This window comes from Mustela erminea, chromosome 6 (assembly GCF_009829155.1).
Source record: "Mustela erminea isolate mMusErm1 chromosome 6, mMusErm1.Pri, whole genome shotgun sequence".
Lineage (NCBI taxonomy): Eukaryota > Metazoa > Chordata > Mammalia > Carnivora > Mustelidae > Mustela > Mustela erminea.
Genome location: NC_045619.1, coordinates 51,161,235 through 51,181,538, shown reverse-complemented (window position 1 = coordinate 51,181,538; position 20,304 = coordinate 51,161,235). Strand labels below are relative to the sequence as shown.

Genomic DNA, 20,304 nt, shown 5'->3' with positions numbered 1-20,304 from the left:
AATACAAGCATCACTTGCTTTCTGAGAAACATGGAGTTAAATCGAATGGTTGCTTCATTGTAAAAATCAAGGAGTACGCAATTCACTAATGTTCATTGCAGAGCTCTGGAAGTAGAATGTTCTGTGTAGCATCTTCAGAAATGTCTGAGCTCAGAATCTTACTTTAGGAATATTCTGTGCAACTGATGTTACTGATGACACACATTAAGAAATGCCACTCTGTCAAGCAGAGCAAAGTCTAGAAATCACGGAAGGGATGAGCAAGGCTAGGAAGTGCTGCAGAGACTCAGAAGAATAAGAACCAGCCACAGGGGTTGGCAATGGCGAGAAAACAATTTTGATAGAAGTAGTAGTGAAAGTAAGAGTGTGCAGATTTTAGGATATCCTCTCATGTTTTCATACTGCAAGCTGAATTGCAGATAAAGTAAAATATTTGAGATTGGAATACTTCCAGAAAACATAGTCATCGTAGTTACATCATTTAGTTAAGGTAGGAATGGTGAGGCTAACCCCTTATTACTGGAGGGAAAGCAAACTCAAGGGAAAATTTTATTTTATGTTTTTGATCAGTTGAAGACAGATATAAAGAGGGATATATTTAAGGTATTAGAGATAAGGGAAAGAGATTTAAAGACTAGGTAGAGTAAACTTGACGACAGAAGATAGGGGTACCTTGGTGGCTCAGTCGGTTTTTTATTTTTTTAAAGATTACTTCTTTGAGAGAGAGAGAGTGTTCTCAAGTGGGGTAAGGGCATGTAGAGAGGCAGTGGGGGAGGGAGAAGCAGACCCCTATTAAGCAAGGAGCCTGATACAGGGCTTGATCCCAGGACCCAGGATGACAGCCTGAGCTAAAGGCAGACACTTAACCCAATGAGACACCAGGCACCCTGGCTCAGTCAGTTAAGCATCTGACTCTTGATTTCAGCTCAGGTCATGATCTCAGAGTGTGAGGCAGAGGCCCCATGTGGGGCTCCAAGCTGGGCCTAAAGCCTGCTTAAGATTCTCTTCCTTTCCCTCTGTGCCAAAAGTCCCCCTGCCTGGCCCAGGTACACTCACTCTCTCCCTCTAAAAAGAAAAAAAAAGATTAATTTTTCTCCTTTTGGGATAGGTAAGAGAATTATTTTTTTAGATTAGTAACTGTCCATCTGGGAGATGAAGTTTTTTTTTTTTTTTTTTTTTTAAAGATTTTATTTACTTATTTGACAGGGAGAGAGCTCACAAGTAGGCAGAGAGGCAGGTAGAGAGAGAGAAGGAAGCAGGCTCCCCGCTGAGCAGAGAGCCTGACGTGGGGCTCGATTCCAGCGCCCTGAGATCATGACCTGTGCTGAAGGCAGAGGCTTAACCCACTGAGCCACCCAGGCACCCATGGGAGATGAAGTTTTAATCTTCATTTGTTTTGGGTTACCTAGGTTGTCTTACTTATGTCTAAGTGTTAAAGTATGCTTGCGGTAGAGTAGGAGTTCAGCTCGTGACCCCTCTTGTCACCATCACTAGTGCTCCTACATCTGGACGTCTTACTGTGTCACACCACCAATAAGTAGACAAAAGAAAGGAGCATCCGTTCAGCTCAACGCAGATAACTGTATTCGTGATATCATTTAATAATCCTGAATGGCTGGATATAAGCCATGAATCCTTCTGCTATTTATTTATGACCCCTGTTATCTTGCACTGTGCTTGGAACAAGCTACACTTGTTCGTTTGTGCCTTGATTTTTTTCAGTGGTCATTCTAGTTGCAGTTTTTCTGCTCTGAGGAAGGTTGGCTTTATGCTGCTGAAGATTTGCACATTTCACTCCTGTGTTATAGGAGTTACGTCTATAGTGTTAATGGCGGCTGCATGACTCACAGTCTGCATAAGCATAAATTAACTGCAGTAGCTCTGTGGTCCTTGCGGAGATTGCTCTGGAAGACCACCCAGAAGTGGAATTTACACAAACTGCACAGGCCCACTCAACTTCAGAAACTGAGCAGCACTGACCAAATTACACCTGCCTCTCCAGTGTGAACCAGCTACCCGTTTGTTTCTGATGGAGGTTCACGCTGTTGATCTTAAACTATAAAGGGCTTTATGGGCTGAATTACGGCTACTTTAAACAAGACTCCTTCCTTTCAAATCAAGTGCTTTGCACATAGTGAGCACTCCATTAATGCTTCGGACTATGACTTAATGAAAGCTCACATCTTCTAGTCAACTTCTTTTCATGACCTCCAGCTGGGAGGGAAGGCTTTTTGGTATTGGATGTTGGTCTTTCATATTATTTTTATTTGGGGGTGCAGTGGAGTGTAAACTTACTTACATAAGACACCTCAGTTTCGTGATTAATCTTCTGAGGTGATTTGCTGGCACAGTCTGAGTAATTCATGGAATCTAAGGTTTTATTCTTTGATTCATGTGAGCAGAGACAATAGCTAAATAGCTATAAAATCAATATTTTAAAAAAATATTTATTTATTTATTTATTTGACAGAGAGAGAGAGATCACAAGTAGGCCGAGAGGAAAGCAGAGAGAGAGGAAGGCAGAGAGAGAGGAGGAAGCAGGCTCCCTGCTGAGCAGAGAGCCCGATGCGGGAATCGATCCCAGCACCCCAGGATTATCACCTGAGCTGAAGGCAAGGAGGCTTAACCCACTGAGGCACCCAGATGTCCCCTGAAATCAATATTTTTAGTAAATTCACCAAGAAAGGGGCAGGTGTATGATTTTTTTGTCTGGGGACTGGGTCTTTTCTGACAGATTTTTTACTTGGTTGGTGCTTAGTTCAGTGCTTCCCACAAAGACAACTTTTTAATGTGATGTGTGACAACTTGTGAATGTGGAAGTTTATATGAAGCAATGGGAAATAACTTTAACTTCCTTGTTGGGGCAAAGAGTTACTTTGGGAACTACTGTTATAAACAAATTGAAATAATTAGGAATGTGAGATGCTTTGTTATTTTAGATTGAAGTTTTCTTTGCTTTAAAGGAATGCCATCCGGGTCAGTGGTTTGTAGGATCATCTGGATCAGATGGAGAACTTAGAAGTAGAGATTTCCAAACTCTTTAATCTGTGCTTTTTGAAAGCTTAGTGTAGTTCAGATAATCATACGTCTTCCAGAATCATTGATTTGGGTCCAGGCAACCAATGATTTAGTACTTATTTTTATTGCACAGTTAGGTTAAGAAACATTTTATACCATCTCTTCCAAGGCAGTTATATACTTTTCTATTAGAAAGTAGGCTTTCAGGGACTGCCTGGGTGGCTCAGTGGGTTAGCCTCTGCCTTCAGCTCAGGTCATGATCTCAGGGTCCGGGGATCAAGTCCCACATCGGGCTCTCTGCTAGGCAGGGAGCCTGCTTCCTCCTCTCCCTCTCTCTACTTGTGATCTCTCTCTGTCAAATAAATAAAATCTTTAAAAAAAAAAAAAAGTAAGAAAGAAAGAAAGTAGGCTTTCAGTATCTTTATGATTAAAAAAGTTACAGTAATCTGAGATCCTGTGAGGAACCATCAGCTTGAAGCTTTATTGATCCTACCAAGTCACAAGAATAAATCAGGAATTTATTCTTTATTTTTTTTAACAAATAGAGGTCGCAACTGATTCAGAAACAACCTAGTCTTCTCTTGTTTCCCTCAAATACTAATAATCATTATCTACCTAGTTACTAGAGCAAAATTCCTTGATTATTCTCTTTCCCTCACACTTCATATCTAACCTACCAATTCATTTTGCACTGGGCACTTTCAAAATACATTCTGAATCCGAGTTCTCATTATATTCCCTGCTTCACCATCATCTTCATCATCTTTCACCTGAACTACTATGATGATCTTTCTGCTTTGGCTTTTTTTTTTCTCTTAATAGATTTAATTTTTTGAAAAGTTTTAGATTTGCAGAAAAATTGGAGATTGTGCAGACAGATCTCATATACTCCCTTACCCTGTTTCTCCTATTATTAATATCTTATATTTCTATAGTATATTTGTTACAGTTTATGAAATAATATTGATATATTTTTATTACGTAAAGTCCATACTTTATTCAGATTTCCTCAGGGTTTCGTTTTTTTTTTTCAAAGATTTATTGATTTATGTGTGAGAGGGAGAAAGCAGACGCAAGTGAGTGAGGGTGGGTGGGAAGCAGAGATCATCTCAAGCAGACTGCCCACTGAGCACGTAGTCCCCCATGGGGCTAATTTCATGACCCTGAGATCATGACCTGAGCTGAAATCAAGAGTCAGATGCTTAACTGACGGAGCTGCCCAGGTGTCCCCAGAGTTCCTGAGTTTTTACCTAATGTCCTTTGTCTGTTCCAGGATCTTATCCAGGGTACTGCATTACACTTAGTCATCATGTTTCCTCAGTTTCTCTTGACTCTGACAGTTTCTTAAGACTTTCCTTATTTTTGATGACCTGAAAGTTTTGAGGAATATTGGTTAGGTATTTTGTATGATGCCCCTCTATTGAGATTTGTCTGAGGTTTTTCTTACGGTTAGACAGAAGTTATGGGTTTTGGGATAGAAGATCACAGAGATAAAGTGCCATTTTAATCACATCACATCAAGGATACATACTATCAACATGTGACATCACTCTTAATATTGACCTTGGTCACCTGGCTGAGGTAGTATTTACTTGGTGTCTCCACTGCAAAGTTACTCTGTTTTCCCCTTTCCATACTGTGCTCTTTGGAAGGAAGTCACGATGAATGGCCCGCGCTTAAGGACTGGTGAGATATATTCTTTATCTTGGGGGCAGAGTAGCTATATAAATTATTTGGAATTCTGCAAAGGGAAATGCATGCCTTTTCTCTCATTTATTTAATGAATCATTTACCTATATAGATATGGACTCATGTATATTTAGTTTATACCTTGGGTTATAATCTAATACTACGCTATTTATTTTGTTGTTCATATGTTCCAGCTTTAGCTGTTGGGAACTTTTTCAGTTGGCTCCTGTATCCCTTTAAGATACCCCCTTCAATGTGGGGTTTTTGTTTTTGAGCCCTTCTTTGTTTTCTAGCACCACTTGATAATTTAGTTTTATCTTGTGTATTTCCTGCCCCAGTTCTAGAATCAGCCATTTCTCCAAGAAGCCCTGGATCCTTTTATTAGAGAATGGTATTAAAAACCAAGATCCGGGGGCACCTAGGTGGCTCAGTTGGTTAAGCATCCGACTTTTGAGTTTGGCTCAGGTCATGATCTCAGGGTCCTGGGATTAAGCTCTGCATTTAGCTCCCTGCTCAGCACAGAGTCTGCTTGTCCCTCAACCTCTGCTCCTAACCATCCATCCCACCCTCCCCAGCCCCCCACCCCTGCCTCAAAGAAATAAATAAACAAAATCTTAACAAACCAAGAAAACCAAGATGTGGGTACCAGGTAGACTCTCTTTTTTTGTTGTTGTTCTTTGTAGTTCATTTTTCACATAAGAGAGTGAAATTTTAAATGACTTAAATCAGATTATAATTTGAAAAACTGATGATGTATCTTTAAAAATCACAACTCCTTATAATGGCTTTTAAAGTTGAGATCTGGGGGCGCCTGGGTAGCTCAGTCAATTAAGAGTCCGACACTTGGTTTCAGCTCAGGTTATGATCTCAGGGATGTGAGATTGAGTGTGTGTGGGGGCTCTGGCTCATCGGGGAGTCTGCCTGAAATTCTCTCTCTCCTTCTGTCCCTCCCCTCCACTCTCAAATGAATAAATCTTGGGGGAAAAAAACTGTATAGAGTAGCAGATGTATCATCTTTGCAAATGAAAAACACAACTGATTTTTTAAGATCTAAATGACTGTTTTAGTGCTTTGAAGAAACAGGAGTACACACACTTAACACTGACAATTAGATTTTTTTCTCCGTGGTCTCTTTATTCTTAATTTATGCTTTTCTCTTCTTAATTTTGTGTTGCTTCTTCTGTTTGTGTATAGTGATATTTAGGAAATGAAGGGCTTTGGATAAACATATTCTCTAGACAACTAAAACCTGTATCTTTTTTTTTTTTTTTAAGATTTTTGTTTATTTATCAGAGAGAGAGAGAGGGAGAGAGAGCGAGCACAGGCAGACAGAGAGGCAGGCAGAGGCAGAGGGAGAAGCAGGCTCCCTGCCGAGCAAGGAGTCCGATGTGGGACTCGATCCCAGGACGCTGGGATCATGACCTGAGCCGAAGGCAGCTGCTTAACCAACTGAGCCACCCAGGCATCCCTAAAACGTGATTCTTAACCCTAAAATTATTAACTAATGATTTAAAAAATAAAATCCTGTCTAAATAATATACTTCTGTGTCTTACTATATAGCATAATTAAATGATTGATTTCATGACTTCTAGCTATCATTATTAATATTAAATATTTAACAGTTATTAAATTGTGTTATAAAACAATTGGGCAGTGATGCCTTAATGAGGTAGTTAGGGTTCTGTAAAGTATGGAGGATGATATTCTCTTATCTTTCTATCTCCCATTGACATCCTCAGAGGATTTTGAAGTGTGTAGAATCTTTGCCTCTACAGTCACCAACTCTGGATTTCCCTTGTTTGAATTTCTTTTGTTGTCTCTCTAAAATTTTAGGATCTTCTATTTATTGTGTCTAGCATTAACCTGCTAGCCACAACTTCTATTGTTCTCCTTCTGATTACAACCTAGAATAGAAAAGAAAATTTCCAGGGAAAATAAGAAAACAAATATTATGTGTAAAACTGATGTAGGGCAATAAATTTTACCACCTCCCAAGTCTGCCTCATCCCCCAGAGAGCACATGCCAAGTATGTACACAACACCGGTGTTAAAGGACCAGGCAAAACCATTGGAAACATTCTCCCACAGCAGTATGACGAGACAAAGAGCCCATTGATCCAAGTCTCATGTGTGCCTACTGGTGGTCTCTGGTAATTTGCAGGAGCAGCTGTCCTGTGGTCAAAATGCAGGTAAAGCACTTTGGCCAAATCTGGTTAAAAATAGTGAGGGAGAATAGAGAAATCCAAATTATATTGTACCGAAAATGGGTGCAAGTATATAAGAGCTGTAGACATTTTTATTTCCAGCTAATTTCTGGGTTTTTGGCTTTTATTGGAGGTTTGAGTTTGCTAAAAATCTGGCTGAAGAAGAAACAAAGTGCAGTGGTTTAAACACGAGGGCTTCCATAACAAAAGGCCACGGACCAGGAGGCTTGAACACCAGAGCTTTACTGTGTCTCAGCTCTGGAGCCTAGAAGCCCCAGACCAAGATGTCAGTAGGGTTGCTCCCTTCTGAGCTCTCTCTTCTTAGCTTGTGGGTGACTGTCTTCTCCCTGTACCCTCAGAGGGTCTTCCTTCCCGGTCCGTCTGTGTCCTGATTTCCTTTTCTCATAAGGACACCAGTCACGTTGGATTAGGGTCCACTTGAATGACTTCATGTTAACATAATTACCTCTTTAAAAACCCTATTTTCGGGACGCCTGGGTGGCTCAGTGGGTTAAGCCGCTGCCTTTGGCTCAGGTCATGATCTCAGGGTCCTGGGATCGAGTCCCGCATCGGGCTCTCTGCTCAGCAGGGAGCCTGCTTCCTCCTCTCTCTCTCTCTGCCTGCCTCTCTGCCTACTTGTAATCTCTCTCTGTCAAATAAATAAATAAAATCTTTAAAAAAAAAAAAAAAACACCCTATTTTCAAACCCAGTCACAGTACTAGGGGTTAGAACTTCAACATAAGAATTTGGGGAGGACGCATTTCAGCTCTTAACAGGACGGTGTCCTCTATCCCCTTTAACACTGTTTCTTTAGTGCTTTGGGTTTATTTTCAATGGCTAAAGTATCTTTAGAGGTTTTGTTCTCCCTCGAGATATAAATATACACAAGAAGCAAATTATTTTAAAGGAAACACATTATTAAGTGCTGTAGATTATACAGATAGGACATGATACTGGAACTTAAAGACGGTAGTTATCAATATGGCCTAGGGAACAGCTGTGGAACTTGGGAGCCAAAAATGGCCTTAAGAATTGGCTGTTTTGGGGCGCTTGGGTGGCTCAGTGGTTGAAGCCTCTGCCTTCGGCTCGGGTCATGGTCCTAGAGTCCTGGGATCGAGCCCCGCATCGGGCTCTCTGCTCAGCAGGGAGCCTGCTTCCTCCTCTCTCTCTCTCTGCCTGCCTCTCAGCCTACCTGTGATCTCTGTCAAGTGAATGGATAGAATCTTAAAAAAAAAAAAAAAAAAAAAAAAAAAAGAATTGGCTGTTTTTTCAGTCTTACTCGTCTGTAGGTTTGAGTTGTTCAGATGCAAATTTTTATCCCCTCACACTCACTTTTTCTCTGTTCTTTCCTTTCCTGTTCTCCTTTTCTTTATTCTGGGGAACTACAGAAAAATTTAGACAGCTTACCTCTCCATGGAATAGTTTGTGTGGAGAAGCACTGATTTATTTCAAATGCTTCACAAGTTAAATGACTTGTCCTGGTTTCTGAACTTGATTCCAGGTCTCTTGATTCTTAATGCTATATGCTGTTGACTGCATTGTGCAACTATTTTATATTTTGGTTTTTGGTTACTTATTTATTTTGGGGGGGTAGGTTAGGACAGAGGGGGAGGGAGAAGCAGGCTCCCTGATGAGCAGGGAGCCTGATCTGGGTGGGGGGAGCAAGATGGGAGCGCTCCATCCCAGGACCCTGGGATCATGACCTGAGCCGAAGGCAGGTACTTCACCAACTGAGCCAGCCAGGCACCCCGAATTATACAGCTATTTTAGAGAATGTTTCATTTGTGTTTTAAGGACAAATAAGATTTCTTCTCTATGTTGTATAAACAGATCATTTATATTATTTTGCATTGGCCTTCTCTCTTAAATATTTCCAGTTTCTTTGGTTATTTTTACTGCTATTCTCTCTTGTGTTTTGCTACATCATTTTGGCACTCCTATTAAAATTGTATCCCAACTAAGATCACAAGCAGAGTAATACATTCTGTTTATATGTATGTATGTATATGTGGCCAAAATATTGCTAGATGTACTTGTAGCTATAGGTCAATTTTAGTTAGTATCTTTGCTTAGATAGAAACCTATCTTTACTCAACTTACAATACATGCCAGAGCCTGACCTGGGAAGTTCATAGTAGGACACACATAAACTGTAAAAGGCAAATAAATTCCTTCCATTCTATAAAGAGCGCCGCTGAGACTTAGAGCAGTAATTATCTTCTCCAAAGTCACCTAGGGTAGCATGGGGTAGACCTGAGCCGGGCTCTGGTCTGTCTGTCTCAGTCAGCTGGCTTTTCCATGATTACCACCTTAATATTTTTTTTTTAAGATTTTATTTATTTATTTGACAGAGAGAGAGATCATAAGTAGGCAGAGAGGCAGGCAGAGAGAGAGGGGGAAGCAAGCTCCCAGCCGAGCAGGGAGCCCGATGTAGGGCTCGATCCCAGGACCCTGGGACCATGACCTGAGCCAAAGGCAGAGGCTTAACCCACTGAGCCACCCAGGCACCCCTACTGCCTCAATATTAAGTGCCGCATAGACTCTACATTTCTGCTGCATAAAGTCTTGGACCAACATCTCAGGGTGGCAGTGATCCCAGTGACAGGACCATGGCCTGGTTACGAGGAAAACACAAAAAAACCACATAATACCAGCAGAAGTAGAGTGTGCCCGTGGGGAGCGGGAGCTTACACGGCATGGTACTTGGGTGCTATCCGGTGTCCAGGGGAAGAGTCTGTCAAAGGAAGAGGTGCTTGGGGTGCCTCGCAGTCCCTGAACCTCAGTTTCTCATTAACAGGCTCCTGTGGGGCCTCTTCAAGTAGGGCGCCTCAAGTTTGCTCCTCTTTGGCTGACTGTTTTGATTTCTAAATTTATGGGTTGTTTGATTCATTTTTGTCAGTTTAAAAAAAAAATTGAGCATGCCATTAATGGACACTTTTTATTTGTACATTTTTTCTCAGTTTTTGTTGTGGTAACTAATGTGTCTTTCAACATTTAAATTTATTTTTTCTTGTGTATTTTCCTGTCTTTTGCCTTTGTAGCATCTTTATCATCAAAATAAAACATAGAGGCCTAAGTTTTAAATGCAATAAGTAGGTATCTCATAACCTAGTTCTACTTTGGTTACAATATTAGAATATTCTGTGTTGAAAGTAACAGAAATACCTTAGTAAAAGTGGTTTAACAGGGACAGACTTGACTACCTCCACAGAAACTCTAAAGAAAGACTCTTCTGGAACTGGAACACTATCAGAGTTCTGTGTTGGCATTTCTGTGATTCTCCTGGCCTTCCCTTCAATGTTACAAGATTGCCGTAGCGGTTCTAAGTGTCACAGCCTTAAATAATAACCTCAAAGGCAGGAAACAGGGAGAGGGAGAAAGTAGGAAAAGGGCCTTCTCCCTAAATCACCTCTGTCCTTTTCATGGAGAAAAACCTTTCCAAGAAGTGTCCCAGCAGACCTCCCGGTACCTCTTGCTTGTTGGAATGGGGTTACCTGCCTATCTGGGAACCAGCCATTCCTGTTGGGGGACTGAAGGGGAACACATCTTGAGCACCCTTCCAAAACTGGGATTCTGTCTTCAGGGAAGAAGACTGGTGGTTAGATAGGCAACAACCAGTGTCTGCCACAGTTGTTGAACACTTTTAGTATGGTCAAATAACATGAACCGGTGTAGGATTTCAAATCTGATGAGCACAAAGAAGGAACAACTGGTGCTATTTGGGTATAAACTCAAGGGATTTAACATCGTCTGGCCACTCCTTTTCAAAGAAGCAATGATGAAAACTAATCTGTGCGGAGAGTTTAGAAGTTAGACAAAGGGTTAGGATACTAGAATGAGGTCGGAGGAGGGAGTGTTCCAAGCAGAGGAAGCATATTCTATTTATGTAGCCAGAAGAAGGGGCATAGATACTCATCGCTATTATTAAAAGAAATTCTAAAGCTTATAAGTAGGCTCCTGAAATAATGGAATTTCTGAAATTTTTCTATCTTTTAAGGGGACAACAGAACAGGTTATTTGACCTGGACTGTTCTAGAAAATCCTGGGTATAGAGGAGTTGTCATATATAATGATGACCTTATAGGCAGAAATCCATCTGTTACTCCTTCTTCTTCCTTTTAATAACTTCTGCAACTAGAATCTTAGATTGACATCAATTTAAAACACTAAGAACAGCACCCTCACCTTTCCACACATTACCTAAAACCTTTTGGCACAATGAGTTCCTCAGCTTCATGTAGCTCATACTTAACGTGGTTCTCATTAAAAATTTTTTAATTCATTTGGACATTAAGCAAAAGCCGTTTCTCTGACACTTTGTGGGTTCCTCATAAGAGACAATACAATTTTAAAAAACGATAAAATAAATAAAAACTTTTGACTTCAATACACAGAACTTTCCTGGACTCTGGGTTATTTCCTATAAATAGAGGACAGTAGTTTTATAAATTTGTGCAGAACTGTAGAACTCTACTGAAAGACTAAAGCCACCCTCTTTTAAAAATAAAAAAGACTAAAGCCACCTTTTTTAAAAAATACAGTTTCGTTATCTAAAGAATGCATTCATTATATATTTAAATTATTGAAAAAAGTAGTAATGATATTTAAATTTTCCTAGCAACTACAAATTCATAAAAACTATTCTGGTTGAAAAATTTGGAGTTTAGGTTTAAGCCTTTTTTAGTGTGGTAATATTGCTACAAGTGCCCCAAAATAATAGTGGCTTAAACATGGTAACAGGATTGGTGTGGTGCTACCAGTGTGTATGTACCTTCAGTACAAGGGCTGGTAACAGGCTGATACTCTGATACTAGCTTCTCTCTCATGATGTAAGGCTGCTTCAGCTCCTGAAATCACATCTACATTCCAGCCCTTGGGAAGAAGAAAGGGATGCAGCTCTGTGGAAGGGCACGACTCAGATGCCATACACATCACTTCTGCCTGCATCCTTTCGGCAAGAACTTAGTCACATGATTACAACTAGCTACAAGGAGTTAGGAGATATTGTGGAAAGGTTGTCTTACTTAGGCAGCTTATGTGCCCATCGAAAACTCAGAGCATCTATTTCTAAAATAAAGAAGTGGAGAAAGGACATGGAAGACCGTAGCAGTGTGTGCTATATTCTCCAACTTTTGGCGATTGCCAAAGCAGCTAGTTGTGTAGCGTTAAGCTTAGATGTGAGTATGGAATCAAGGGGTTAAATGGGTGTCTGTGTGGACATAATTCTATTTATGTATCTTATACTCCACATAACCTTAGTTCATGCATTTTTATATTCCTGCTATCTAGCTTAATATACTACTGAAAATAAGCACATCACACATGGTGTGGAATAAATGAAGGACCATCCCTTTTTGCCTTTCTAGTATAATCTGTATTATGTGTGAATTGTTTTTCACTCTTGCCATTTGTTTGATCCTGTCTATACTTTACTTATTAAAAGAGGATTTAGAAGTAGAGATGATCATAGTCCATAACACAGTAGAGACCTACTTTTTGTCTTGTGTGTGTAAAATCTGAGAAATCTGAATTAACTTCTACCACAGGACCGACTTTCCTTAATCCCCAAAGAGATAGTATTAACTCTACTATTAAGTCTTAATTAATAATAGAGTAGTTGTGTGTTTTTTGAAGGTTCAGTACTGTGTCTGAGAATTCTAAAAACATTCTTGTTTTTCAACTGATACGGGACATCATTAACTCATTTGTGAAGATGTTTTCTCTGCACTTTATACATACATTTTACATATTGACCGGCTACCTCTAGAGACGATAAGATGGTCCGAGGAATAAGAGTTTTTTGACACAATATTTCACATCTCAAAGCAGGCATTTTATTGAATGTTTGGCCACCGTACCTATTTATAGCCTTCCGTTAGCGCATAGATCCATTTGTCCGTGTGTTAATTCCTACTACACATGTTTTAATAACTCTTCAGTGCCACATGCCGCAGTGAGTGCTGGGAATATGAAGCAGGACTAGACCAGCCTTCATCTCTCTGAAACACAGTGTAGGGGTCTCTGTGCCAGACCCCACACCATGCAGTAACTGAGGGGCAAGCACGGAGCTCTGGGAGGCAAGGGGCCAGGTAGGGTACTGATGGGATTGAGGTGGGTCTTCACAGTTGCCTAAGAGCTTGTCACTAAGGAGCTGGGGGGAGGGCACCGGCGGCCGAGGGCACTGGATGCGGGCTGATAATATGGCAGCAGCTGCATTTGGTGAGAGTGGAGGACACAATGTGGGTTACAGCTGGGGAGGGAGACCTGGGATCAGGGCCCCTCAGACACACTGCAGAGGAGTGTGAACTTGGTATCCCTCAGTCAGTGGCTTTGAAACTTTTTTTGTCTGTGACCCATAGGAAGACGTACCTTTTTACATAATGATTTATTACCAAGCCTGGTCCTATATGCCACTTGCATGGCCTGGGCCAGAAGACAAATGAGGATCCAAGATAGCTAATTATTTAAGAGGTTATAAATCAAGGCAATAAGCTATTACAAATGGATATACCAACCTACTTTGACAGATGTACCTTATAACAAAAACAGTGAAATACCAAATAACTGAGAATAGTACAAATTTAAAGTTAATTTAGACTTCCACTAAAAGACTGTCGTTCAGCCTGGGGAAATGCAGGCGTGACGGCAACCAGGCCAAGTGGAGGAGAGAAGTTCCCTCAGCATTCTCTTCCAGTGGCTGTGGATCTGTCAGAGAACACCTCCTTTGTTTTGTCCTTTGTGGGACAGAGCAGCTCTCCCATCTGTCCTGTCCCTGCCCCTTCCCTATCCCTAGCAGCCGGGCACCTGAGTTCCAAGGCCATGTAGACCGTGCCAGTCTGGTCTGAGGGACAGTCTCTGGCCCCTTGGTGCTCCAGCTTCCCACTCTCATGGAAGAGTTTGAATTAAGAATTCTCTGACCAGAAATTTGGAAAGGAGAGAAAGCATTCTCCCCTGTCCTCTTTGTTCACCCTTCCCTCTGCCCTCAGGTCCAGGTTCCCTCCTTCCAGCTTCTGGCCACCCCTCGAGCTGGAGGCACACACACACTGGAAACACAACCTGCCTGGAAGGGCCTACCCAGGCTGAGGAAGCCAGCTAAGGGCCATTTGGTTGGACAATGCTGGGGTCCCTGGTACTTGGAGCTTCAGGGAAGGGAGCTTCAAGAAGGGACTCCTTGCCTGGTGGACGGGAGCACACAGTCAGAGGAAGGCCTGAGCAGAGGCTTTTTGCTGACTTGTCAGGATGGTCCTGCATAGACCACCCATGTGCGATCATGCACATTCACAAATGCACATACATGTCCCTCAAGTTGCACAGAATTGCACATACTCTTAATACTCTTATTATGTGAAGTGCATTTGTCTTCTTTTCTATTCTAATTCAGTTTTTTAAAAAAAATACTACTTGTAATCCACTAAATGAATTTTATAATACACCAATGGGTCCATTTGTGACCCATGTTTGGAAAGCTCTGCACTCGTTTTGGGGGGTGGTAGTAATGTGATCAGATGAGTGTTTTGGAAACTTCTGGCAGCTGATGGGATAATAGACTGGAAGAGAGGGCATGATCCTAGTTACGAGATTCGGAGCCAATGATAGGCCCAAAGATGGTAAAGTTGAGAACAGAGAAGAGGGAAAGGTAGTAGGATCAACAGGTCTTGGTGACCAGTATGGTTTGGGGGGTGCAGAAGATAACTGGATCAATGTCATGATATCCAGTTTCAGTGCTATATTGCAGGGAATTATATTTGAGGGAAAAGAAATTGAATTGAGCTCAGTACCTACACCCTTTGAGGTCCCAGGACAACCTTCAGGTAATGTCACTTGTTAGTTGGAGAGAGGTTTAGTAAGGTCAGGACTGTAACAGGGCCTTTGGGTTTAGCGATAGGAAGCCACTGATCAACTTTAGCAAGGACACATGGTAGTGGCTCAAAGAGTGAATCTATTGGGAGGTCAGGAAAGGTGTCGCCCTCGGCCTGCAAGGACGGCAATGAGCCTGGTATGGTGTTAATGCTTCATTTCCGTTTATTTAATCAACTTCCTTAGCTTATATACAGCAGGGTGACCAATAAGGGGTCAAGCAATGGGGAGAGCCAATGAGAGTCCTGTTACTATGCTGATTAAATTTGATACAGCCAATAACTATGTCCTCCTTTAGGCAGGCTTCACCAGAAAGTTCATTGTATACTTGCAGCATACTTTGCTAGCAGTGAGCCAAGCACCTTCTTGTAATGGCGGGGACTTCCCCGGCCGGAGGCAGTCCCCGGCCGGAGGCAGTCCCCGACAGAAAGGAAGACTTACGGCAGAGGATGTAGTTTCTCCCTTCCATCTCCCTTCCATACACTTATTGCAAGCGCAGGAAAGTAGGGCACCGACTTGAAAGAGGACCTTTATTTCATTCCCAAGCACTTCTCTGAAGAAGGGAGGGGAAACCTATAGAAACCCGAGATCGAAGAGACAGCAGAGAAGAGGAGTCACTCACACAGGCTGGATGAGAGTGCCTTTTAGCACAGAAGTGGAGGGATGCTTAGACAGAAGGAAGAACCCCCTGCAATGCAGGTGAGAAGGCTGTGTGTGGAGGCAGACGTGCCCCTCAGCAGACAGTTGCTTTGTTCGAGCACCAGGCCACTGTGTACATGCTGTGACCACGGGGGAAGCCAGGCAAGGAAACCAGGAGGACGTGGGGCAAGTGTCCTTTAGACTGGGCTCAGGGATGCTGGAAACAAGGAAGAGGACCCAGGGCAGGGCTTTGCACAGCAGGAGAGAAAACAAAACCCAAAAATGGTCTACAGCTGAAATGGTGGTCAGGGATGGGTCAGAGAAGGATTGAGAGGAGGACTGTGACTAGCCAGGGCGTGGGGGAAATGTGCACCTGGCTTACCTCGCTGGTTATTGATAACCACGGCGGTCATAATACCTTTTTTTTTTTTTTTAATAGTTATTGACTTAGTTTAAGTATCAGGTGAAGCTTTACTTGAGAATACTTGAGGAAAAATGGCTTTTTATGACAAAGGAAGCTGCTTCTCGCTTCTCCTTTCTCATTCTCCCCTTTGATGACTTCTCTTGAAACTCATTTAGGTAAAGAAAGCCACTGCTTCCAAAAGTGCTTTGGTACCCTGGCATAATTTCAAAGAATTCTCCTTTCCCACTTAGTTAACTACATTTCCCCAGGAAAAAAAAAATCTTCTCTGTCAATGTAACATCCCTTAACAGGACTCCTGCTGGTGGGTTCTTGTATCTTGCTGTGGCAGCTGTGAACATATATACTATTGATTGTTAATGTGTGATATAAATCCGACTGGAGCATGGCCACTAATTGGTTTGAGAGCTAGATATAGACAATGCTGTCTTATAGTAGCCTGTGTAGATAGGCCTAGTCATAGGGTTAATTCTGCTTGACAGCACATCAGCAGCATCTTGGGAATAATTACCCAACAGAAGTTTTCCCACAGCCGAACTGAGAGCTTCAAAGGCTTCTGAATTTACAACCAGTATTAACCTATATCTGAAACATAATGTTCCCACAAGAGCTCCGATTTTTTTTTTTTCCTCCTTCTTATTAAATGTATGGAGTGACTAGGTTCATTTACTGGGCGAAGAACTTAGTGAAAAATTAACTTGGTGTTGAATAATTGAAAATCTTTAATAATAAGAAAGAGGATAAATTTAAATTTGAGTTTTTTATTGCTTTATTATATTATGGAAACAAGTTAATCTGCCTTTTTTTTGGATCTATAATTTATCCTCCTCTCAAAACAAGTTAAAAAGTTAACTATCTTTTTCATACTGTGCTGCCTCTACAGGTAATGTGCATGTTTAGGGGACTTAGGATAATGTATACATCTAAAATAGTTAAAATAGATGAGGTATTTACATTTTAAAAGCGATTTTCCTTGTTGGCCAATGTACTGAAATCTCTAACTATTGGTTCCCCTCTCGCAAAGTAACAGTTGCTCTTTAATAAGCAATTTTTTTATTGTAAAAAATTTCTTTCTCTCTACAGGTCAGAAAGCAAGTTCGACTCCGGTTCAGGTATGTTTACATTAGTAATGTTATTCTGAGTGTATTTTATTTACATTATTCTCTGAGGAGTAACTCATCAGACCAAGAGCCTTTTTGATTTTAAACAGACTGGGCAGCCTCTTCTCAAAACATGAACCCCACCCAAGGCTATCAGCTGCTTGGAATCCTAACTGGAGATGTTCACTTTGGGATTCTTGATAGTTCTACAATAAGGCTTCAATGCCCTATATCTGCCAAGTTTCATTTTAAAAGCAGAAGTAAGAGTTGTACATACTTATTGCTCAAAATAGAATATTATTCTCTAAGTAGATAAGGCATCCTGAATGATTTGAAGATTATGTGCAAGTAACTTGTCATCAAATGTGGGTAATAAATACATTTAATCCAGCAAACTATAGTTTATGTGCTGCTGAAGCAAGCACTAATCTAGAAAACTAAAAAGAGTTTAAGCCAATAGAAATAGAAATTTGTCTACGATTTGTTAGTTTTTTTTAAAGAATTGTTTTGTTGTGGGGGGGATGGAAAACTAAGGTCACCTGAAGCCATTATTTTGCATCTATCAAGAAAAAATTTATATTTTCAGAAACAATGGCATATCAACCTCCTTAGATGTTCTTTTCATTAAGCCTGAATGTAGCCATATAATCCTTAGGTTGGACTGTGTCTTTATGTCATTTGCTGAGATGTATGTGCTTCAGGGTGTCAAATGGTGTTTATAATTAAAACACAAAAATTGTCTCATATTCATACAAAGAAATCATACCATTTAGTGAATTGTTCATAGATAAATAAACATTGATTTTCAGTTCCAGGAGAAAATAATTTGCAAAGAAACATAATTTACTGAATTTGAAAGTAATATTCTTACTCTGGTTTGAGTTCCATTCTGTTTTAAGTTTAAATAAAAGTTTTTGTTCATTATGTTCGCAAAGGACCTGGGGACCATATACATTCTTTTTGGTCATGACGTTAAGGTGCTAACATGCTTTTCTCCTTTAAAAGCTTCATCTTTCTTTTTTTGTACACCTTTATGAATGTCTCCACCTTGGTGAGACTCTTTAAATATGAGGTCTGTACATTTGAGTTAACAATTTCACCTCATTTGAGAACCACGGTTCCAGAAATCTGTCCATTCTGTGTGTTTGGGCTTCTGAATCACATCTGACAGTAAGAGCATAAGATAAACATTTCTGGTTTACAGTAGAGACTAAATGGAGACTAAAGGTATGGTGACATTGTATCAATGATTTGACCTTTTATTGATTCATAAGAGGCGACTCAAAATAGGGTGAGAAGTCTTTGTCATTTCATAAACATTAAAATCTCTAAGTATAATAAAAAATAAATGGAGAAAATTGATGGCATATGAATTTTTTACATAAAAGTTGGATCTTTTTATATCTTTACCAGTATTACTAAATATTTATTAAGATCCTACTTCATTATGATCTGATTTAATTCCCTAAACATGAGGTCAGAAACTGGTTTTAGGGTAAAGGATCTGGTACATAGCTCTTAAAAATGAAAAAGTCCAACAAGTTCATTTTGAAAGTAAAACCTGGAAATAGTGTACAGAATTGAAATATTAGGCAGTGATTGTCAAAGTCAGAAAATTTATGTTGAATTTGCAAATCCAAATGAAAGCATGCTGCTAAATTCCTGTAGTGATAGTTATAACATCTGTACAGACACACGTCTTTCACTCTGGTGACCAAACATTTTTTTGTTCATGATTCTTATTTTCTCCAAGTCCTAATTTAAAAAAAAAAAAAAAAAGTTTATGATGGACAACATCTGCATGTCTTTGGAAACTATGAAGTTCTGTACTCTGAAAAATCTTATGGGGAATACTGATTAAAAGTTTATTTATTCTTTTAATTTCAAATTTAAATATTGTGGAAATAATTCAGATGGTTTCAAATTAAGAAACAGGTAATTATGTTTTCTTATAAGCTCTTTTAGCTTAGTATCAAATGAGAGAATCATGACAAAGGAAGCTAGAACTGTGTTCTTTGGCATGCTATATCATGCAAATTTGGTTAGAAATAAGATGGCATATTGGAACAATTAAATGTATGACTTTAATACGTTCAGATTTTCTATTGTTCATCAAACACAGAAAGTAAACTAGCTCTGCTTAATGTTGTATACAGCTATAACAGTGTTCCTGACAAAGTAAGATTTTTAAATGAAGGAAGATGTCAATCTTGCAAAAGAAAAAAAACACTCAAAAAATAAATAGTATGGTTAATGACTGGCCATAAAGGAAAAGATTTCAAAGTAACATTTTATATATATATATCTCCCCTCCCAAATAAGGAACCCAGCTTATGCAGAACTTACTGCACATTTACAATTTGTGTAAATGAGTTTCTGACTGTGGAGTGAGCTTCAGGAGGAAGGAAGGAAAATTTTCATGGTCAGCACATGGTGAAAAATGTCAGTTGTTGAATACATACCCAAGCAATCAACCTAGAGAGTGATTTCAGTTTTTTCTCAAAACTGTATCAACTTTTTTCTATAAAAGCAAACCCACAAACAGCTTGTGTGTTTTTTTTTTAAGCTTCAAAAAATCTTATAATGAAATATTTCAACTATATATAAAAATAGAGTGTGGTGTAATGAATATCCACATATCCATCATCTAGATTTTACAGTTGTTAATAATTTGCCATACTGATTTCACTTTTCTTTTTTTGCTTGAACTATTTTAAAGTAAAATACATACATTTCATGTCACTTTAAAAGCCTGAAGATTATAGATTACCTTGACTTAATGAAAGAAATCAACTATTTTTTTGAGGTTTTCATTTGTCTCAGAAATTCGAGTCACATACAGATTCTTATGGAAAGGATCATGGCATTACTATGTCCACATTTAGTTAAAGGGACATCAAAAGTTCTATTTGTGGTGGAGGTTAACAAAACCTTCAACCAGAAGGTAGTGGCACTGAATTAATTCTGATCCAAGAACCCCAAGAATGTTCTGTCCTCAAAGTTAATTTGATTAACACTGTAGCTGTGTCCTCTGTGTCCTCAGGTATATACCGATTAAACTCTGTTTCTTTTGATTTGTAACTCAATCACCTCAAGTTTTCGGCTTTGCTGACTGAGAGCAATCAACCTACCTTCTTTCTCAAGGAGTTTTAAGGTTTCCATTTTAATATTGTTTCCTCACTGATGCACTAATGTTGCTTGCCTGCAATCGTGTGTAGTTGGTGACTTTACTAATAGAGTAAAACAGACTTCCTTTTATGTTCAGAAGTAGCAAGAATCTGTGCTCTTCTCCCCACCTCCCAAGAAGGGAAGTTAGTTGATGCTGGGGGAAGCAGAGCATTGAGTTTAATGTAGTGATTAAACATGAAAGCTAT

General features: G+C 39.9%; 1 protein-coding gene across 3 annotated transcripts in view; it reads left to right on the top strand.

Annotated features, from left to right (window-relative positions):
• Positions 1-20,304, top strand: part of MSRB3 (methionine sulfoxide reductase B3) — a 163,339-nt gene that overhangs the window by 64,804 nt on the left and 78,231 nt on the right. For all 3 annotated transcript variants that reach the window (XM_032347145.1, XM_032347146.1, XM_032347147.1), the window contains one exon: positions 16,914-16,942. In XM_032347145.1, coding sequence (XP_032203036.1) covers positions 16,914-16,942 — 29 coding nt within the window. The remainder of the gene's footprint in view (positions 1-16,913; positions 16,943-20,304) is intronic.